At 36.5% G+C, this 7,295-nt stretch overlaps 1 protein-coding gene across 1 annotated transcript; it reads left to right on the forward strand.

Moving 5' to 3' along the window:
• Nucleotides 1–2,995: 2,995 nt before the first annotated feature.
• Nucleotides 2,996–6,676, forward strand: LOC104878822 (uncharacterized). The gene is made up of 3 exons (XM_010649624.3): nucleotides 2,996–4,558; nucleotides 5,971–6,032; nucleotides 6,178–6,676. The coding sequence occupies exons 1-3, from the start codon at nucleotides 4,441–4,443 to the stop codon at nucleotides 6,388–6,390; spliced, it is 393 nt and encodes a 130-aa protein (XP_010647926.1). The 5' UTR covers nucleotides 2,996–4,440; the 3' UTR covers nucleotides 6,391–6,676.
• The last annotated feature ends 619 nt before the right edge of the window (nucleotides 6,677–7,295 follow it).

Here is a 7,295-nt window from a genome sequence, read left to right on the forward strand (position 1 = left end):
CATCGATCAACTCAAAAGAAGGGGATGAAATATGTTGAATAGGTGCTACTTGTGTAAAGAGAAAGAGGAAACCAGTGATCATTTAATATTGTTTTGTGAAAAGGCTACAATGCTTTGGAGTTCTATTTTCTCCCTTTTTGGTGTGCAATTGGTTCTGCATTCTTCGATTAAAAGGAATTTGCTTGGTTGGCATGGTGTCTTTGTGGGTCAGAGAAGGGAGAAAGCTTAGAGGGCTGCCCCTTTATGCTTAATGTGGACCTTATGGAAGGAAATAAATGAAAGAGCGTTCAATGATATCGAATGGTTGAACCAAGCTTTAAAACATTCCTTTTTGTATACTCTTGTAAATTGGGCTAGGGTGTTTATGGGGGATCACACTTTGTTTATGATTGATTTTATAGAATGACTATATGTCTAGTTAGAGGAAAGGATTTTTGTCTTCTTTGCCTAGTTTCTTGGGTGTTTTGATTGTATACTTTGTGTGTACTGTTTTTGCCACTTTTAGGCGCTTCAAATGCAAGCTCTATTTACCTATTAAAAAAACTACATTTATTCTTGTAAAGGACATGCAACAACAAATGATATTAGGAAACCTCTTTTTTTTTTTTCAATGATTTACCCTTTTCTAGTAGATCTGCAACAATTGAGGGAATAAAAACAAGAATGAATGGTCAAGAGATATGTTTTGAATTTCATTAGACACATGAAAGCAAAAGAAATAAATATTCTTTAAGAAACTTCAATGATGAAAAACTCAAATGTTGAAAAACTCAAATTTTATTCAAAAAGGAGTAATTACACATGGTTTTTATCCAAAGAAATTCAATATAAACAATTTGAAAAACAACTAAGCCGTAAGGAAATAATGAAGAGAATTAATAAGTTAAAATTGGATTGGGAGGATAAATATGCTTATTCCCAATACATTTTGGGAAAGAAAGATATATTGTATCCTTATCATGTATTAAAGAAGTTAATGAAAAGGACTTTTCCACCAAGGCAAGACCAATCCAAATGAATGAAGAATGGCTTGTGTACTGCCAAAAAAAAAAAACAAAACACAAACTTCTTGAAAAAGCAAGTTTCCTTGGAGTTGTGCAGCAAATCAAGCTGAGTTAGAAAGAGGTGCACCCATAATCAATTACAAATCTTTCAGTGGATAAGATGTCCCATTCCTAATAAAAAAGGACTATTTAGGAAGGTTGTACCAAGCAAAGATATTCTGATTTTGACCTGAAGTTAGGATTTTGGCAAATTCAAATTCTGGAACAAGATGAGCAAAAAAAATAAAATTCTATTATACATTTTCTCATAACTCAAATTGGTCACTATCTTCATGTGAAGGCTTATATTTTGAGAATGTTGTGAGAACTCTACAATGAGGTTTCTCTGTATATTATTGGTTATTGGGTTACACTTGTTTTTCTTGTGAATATTGGATTAATTATAAAACAATGTGATTTAAACTTTTTTTGCTCTGTCATTTGTGAGGAAAATTAAGGGAAGCTAGGGAATGGTTTGAGGCTTGGGAAATTTATGGTTCTATGATATGCTGATGAAATATTCATAGTGCATTGTGAATGGTTTAAAATTTGGACAATTTAGGGTTTTAAGAAATGCTGGTTGAATATTAATGGTCACTGCTTGTATGGAGTCCGTTTAGGGCTCTAGGAGATGATAGTTGAGAATTGATGATAACTGGGGGAAGTTAATTTTAATTAGTTTTTTTGTGCAATTCAAGGTGGACATTGAAGTTTGAACTCTTCTAGCCTATTAAAAAAAGATGGACATAGAACTCTTCCACTGAATTTGACATTGTACTTTTTGAAGTTATAAATATGCATAAAAAATTGATAACAGGAGTTCTATTGATGTTATTGGTGAGATAACCCCATTTAGGAATATGGATTGTAGATAAAATTGGACATAAATACAAGGGATTTAATTCTCCCTTGTGCTGGGTTTATTTTTTCCTTTTTTTTGTTTCTTTTTTTACATTTGAGACATTTATCCTTTTTGCATGAGTTATCAAAGTCATTAGAAAATGACAATAAAAGAAACAAATAATTCCATTCATGAAATCATTAGAGCTTTGTATGTATCAATGGTCTTTTGTATCCAACCAATTAAGTGTAAGATATTTTTGCTTGAGCAATTTTTGGTTTATCAGAGCTCCATGTGCAAAAATGAACCTTTCTATCCAGCAAGTTGAAGGTATTGACTTTATAAAGTTATGGTTTCATTGCTTTTCCGAATTTATGGTATTATTTCAATTTGAAATTTCCCCCCTGCTAAATTATCTTCATCGACCTCTTTGAACTGTATATTGTGTTGTGATTTTATCCATTTCTGAATGCAAGGAGGCTTTAGGTGTATAGTTTCAGAATTAAATTGACAGTTGTATGTTGAATAGTTTCTAAGAAAATATGTAAATTGAGATGATTGTTATTTTAATACATTTGTGATGTTGGCAGTCGTGTGTGCGGGAACCCTCATGGGCTGATCCGGAAGTATGGGCTCATGTGTTGCAGACAATGCTTCCGCAGCAATGCCAAGGAAATTGGTTTTATTAAGGTAAATCATATTTTCCCTAACTGGTAAATGAAATATCGGTGTTATACCTTTAAGCTTGTAACTCATCACCTAGACCTTTGTCATCCTTTGAGGGACTTGACGCAAGTTCATTTGTTGCTCTTTGCAGTACCGCTGAATGCTTTTTGGTATCTCTTCCACAACAGAGGAGGATTTTGTCAAAGTAGAATGCTGATCGTATTGTCTTTAGTTGAAGGAACAATGTGATATGTTTCTTTCATGTTTTTAGTTAAACCATCATTGAAAACTTTTGAATTAATTGTTTGGATCAGTGATTACTTGTCATCACTTGTTTTGTTAGGTAAAACTTCACTTCATGATTATGAAGCGTATTTTCTCCTTTTTCTCTCTTCCCTCTTGCAAGTTGCCAAACATAAATTTGTTTGCTGGAATGGATTTACATGATCTTAATTATGGTAATGGGAATGAGATATCACATAAAGGAAATTGCTTTCCTGTAATTTTGGGAGCTTCCCCAACTTTGTTTATAACTTAGCGGCTCAATTTGGGACCTAGAGGAGTGTGAAACTATTTCCTTAGAGGAGGAGGATGTTGTGTTAAATTTTCAAATGTTTATTTGAGTTGGATTTGTGTTTTTAAGTTATTTTTATTGTCCTTTTTGAACAGCCAAACATGGCATTAGTCTATATTTATGAACCTTTGATCCAAACATGACAGTTTAGAAATATATGTGATATAAATCAATGAATTTTTAAGTTGGGCAAGTTATATAAAGCCTCCACTTATGCAATATGCACCCACTAAATTTACAGGAAGAGGGTAATTCATAGGGGAGGCTGGTTGATTGGATTATTCAGGATTCCAATTGCCTAGATGAAATGCTCTATTCATGAGTGACAATTTCTTTGTTTCTACTGGGAGGGCAATTATGGTAAATGTTACAAATAGGGCTAGAAGCAAGGCGACGAAAATTTGATTGAACTTGCTGGCAAAATGGAGCAGCAAGCTTCCAGTGGCATGTGACAATGACCGATTGTTTTCACCTTGTAGGTTGCAGCCGTATTAAAAATACAAGGCATTAATGAATGTTAACAGGTCTTGGGAGCAAAAGCAAATTTGAATCTATATTTTCATCTTTCAGGAGATACACTAGACATATTTTTGTTCGCTGTGAACCAACGGTAGTTATGCTTTTACATCCGGTTCTTCCTTGTGTATGTGTCCCCATCGTTTGCCATGTATATTGAACTCCCCTTCGGCAATGAATGAAGTTGGCGTTTTTATGTTAACCTTCTAAGTGGAAAAATTGCAGATGCCCAAATCAATGACATCATGACAAAACAATCTGACCCACCATTTGTTTCAGAGAAGTTGAATTCTTCAAGTTGGGGTAAATCCCTGGAAGATAGGGCTTTTATAACTAATACAGAACATTTGGACTTTGCCCATGATTGACATACTGTTTATAGGGATGTAGTGCCTCAGATCTTGGCTGGTAGCACCAGTTTAAGAGTAGAGGATAAAAGTATTTTGCTTGAGATGGGAGCCCAATTGATATCCACTTTATCTATCTGCAGAGCTTTCAGAGGGGGCTCTCTTTCCACAACACCCAGCATTCAATTCCATTCACACCCACTCTTATGGTTAACATGACACAATAAATGTTCTTTTCCTACCTTCTTAATGAGGGGGAGACAAAGAGAGACATTGTGAGTTTCCTTGTTAATTGGACATTTCTTCATAGATTTAGGTTGCTTGGAAGAGGGTTTTAGAGAGAGCCACATTTCACAAACAGGGTTTACCACCTCTACCCTATAGATTTTTCAACTTAGGACATCTGGGCTCTGGTGAAAAAGTGAGTTTTTGGGATATTGAGTGCTGTGAGAGATGAAGATGAAGGTACTACTAGGGTTTTACTTGTGGGTTATGCTGGTGGTGGTGGTGACTGGGACAGCCTTTATGTTGCCTGCCTTCTCCACCATTAGTACTTCTTCCTCTACGCCTGGTAATTTTTGTCAACCTTTTGACATTTCTCACCATACCCGTCTTTTCATTTTCAATTCAGTTGTTGGTGACAGCGATATTCTTTATTTTTCGCCTTTCTCTTGGCTGTGACAGTTTCTCTGTCTCTTTCTTTATTGGTAAAGTTAGCTCTACCTTCGTTGTTTTAGTGCAGCTAGATGTACAGGCCTTATTTGGTTAGCATCTTTGAAAGAGAATTTACCTTTACTTTTTCTTGTACAAGTGGGAAATTCTTGTCTAGATCCATGGGCTGCGTTAGGTTGCATGTTGGATTTGGATACTACCGTCTGAACATTTTGCCATGTAAAATTTTAAGGTGGGCTCCAATTTATTGTTGCTTCAAGATGTTGTTGTTCCATTTGCAAGCCATATTCACAAGATTGGAGCTGCATCTATAGATTTGAGAGCTCAGATATTTAAAATTCCCCTTTTCAGGACATTCTTGCAACATAAGGAATGGGAATTTTGTGCAAAGGAGAATATCAAGAGACTTGAACCTAGACCTACCCAAACACTGCCCCACTCCTTTAAGCAAGCCTTGAGGGTTAGGTTTAGTCGATTCTTGAGTCAACTCAACATTCAGTTGAAGTTTCTCTTCCGGCAAATACATTGACAGCCTCCCTGTGCTGTTTGATTACAGATGAATGTTATTATTGATGGAATCTTCTCCTTATAGGGAAGTTTTCATTGATAAACGGCCTACTTGATGTCTTCACCTCCTGTACTGAATCTAATATCCAAAGTTAGAGCTAGACTCAAATGATTCGGAGAGGGCATAGGATTCAATCATCTTGTGTGTGGGTGCATGAGTTGTTTTATCCCTTAAATTTTTGTCCAATATTTGGCGATGATGACTTAAGAACTACTATCAAGGGCCATACAGAATAGTAATCTCATAGTAATTATTTATGACAGCTGTACCAAGCTTAATGCTCCTTAATGATTTCCTTTAAGACTTATGAACATATATTCCCATGCATTATCATCATCAGAGACCTGCCAGTCATTTACATTCCTCGTCTGACAAGTGGTGCCTGTGTTGAGAATCAATGTAGCACATGAAGAATGAGAATGGTAGATTTGGAGTAGGACAGAATTCGTTGTGGCTTCTAATCTCACTATGTCATGGAGTGTTAAATCTAGCCGTTTGGCTTTTGGTTCAACTCGAGCCCGGTGACTGGACACACCAAGTTAAGTTAATATAGTCTTATATGGTTATATGTGTTATTAAAAAAAAAGAGCCATGCTGTCTGGTATCTAGTGTTTGGAACTCAAAGAATTTAGGTTTTCAGAAAGAACTGAGCTTTAGTTTAACTTTGTAGAACTGTGACAGTGGTAATGGCTATGAGAGTGCTCTATTCTAAATACTTAATTCTTTGATTGAGTTGAATCCAGATATGAATTCCCCCATGATGGGAAGTAGGATGAAAGGAGCACGATCTATCAGGAAACTGGAGGTATACTTCCCAAGTTCAACTCTGTTCCAAATGTTTGTTTCTGTTTATGCTTTGGTTAGGCTGCCAAGATCACAGGACTTGTTTTCTTGGCAACCAATCGGAGTTTGCCTAATTCTTTTTCAATGTTTATTTTCTCTGTTTGCAGCTGGGAAGCTATAAGCCAACCACTGAGCAGAGGAAGAGTAATCCAGGCAATCTGAATTTGGAAGACTACCACCCAATTGATCCATCTCCAAGTTCAAGGGCAGCAATAACATCTGGACCCATCGAGCACGGCACTCCCATTATCCCCTACATTCCAAACGTGCCACCTCCATGTCCTCCTAAGCAGGATGGTGGATCTTCTCCTCCTGTTTAAGCTACTGAAAGATCAGTAAAAAAATGGGAACTATCTGTTGTAATATATTTGAAGATTGTCTGCTAGAGTGCCTGGAAACAATGATCAGGCCCCGTCTGTTTTAAGAAGACCTGAGTGTAACCTGCTGCCCCCTTGTGGGGCAGTGTAGGTTTAAGAATTTCCAGAAACCATGAACATCCTCTTGACCATATCTCCTCTAAGGTCTTGGAGTTTTCTTCCTTTGTTTTCTTGTATCATTTTCACTCTACTAATTACCATTAACACTGCATTATTGTGCTTTGTCATTCATGGCATTTGTATCAGTCTATCTTCTAGTACTGATAAGATTGCGACTGAAGTCATTTTGTCTCATATCTTTATCGTTTGCCAAGCCTCACAACTTCCTGCTCTGACAGCATTTATTCTTACAGATCCCATTGCTCATCGAATTGTCGGTTTCATGGCCTTCTGTAATCCCAAACTCTCACCAGTTGCAGGGGATGTTTTACTAATCATGTTTGCTTAGACTTGGAGGTTGCTAGTAGAATCCTTTCCCTTCTCTTCCTTTCTTCTCCCTCACCACTCTTTTCAACGATGTGACTTTGGTGTGCTGTCTATGGACATGGGGTTGGCTTCCATTTTAACAATCTGGATGAATATTACCATACTTTTTCTTCTCATTTTCCTGGGAAAGTTTCACTTTCAGCTACAATTTTCACAGTTCTACTGTGTTAATTACTTAATTATGATGTTTATCTTTCATTTTCAGTGACAGCTCTTGTCTACTTGATTTCCAAAGACATTCACTGTGACCTTTTATTCTGCACCGACTAGCTCTCAGCTGATGTGTTTGTGCATGGAAGCTCAAAATTTCTCACAAAGAAATGAAGCACAAACTTCACCAACCTCTTTGACTAGGGTTACAA

This window comes from Vitis vinifera, chromosome 3 (assembly GCF_030704535.1).
Source record: "Vitis vinifera cultivar Pinot Noir 40024 chromosome 3, ASM3070453v1".
Taxonomy (NCBI): domain Eukaryota; kingdom Viridiplantae; phylum Streptophyta; class Magnoliopsida; order Vitales; family Vitaceae; genus Vitis; species Vitis vinifera.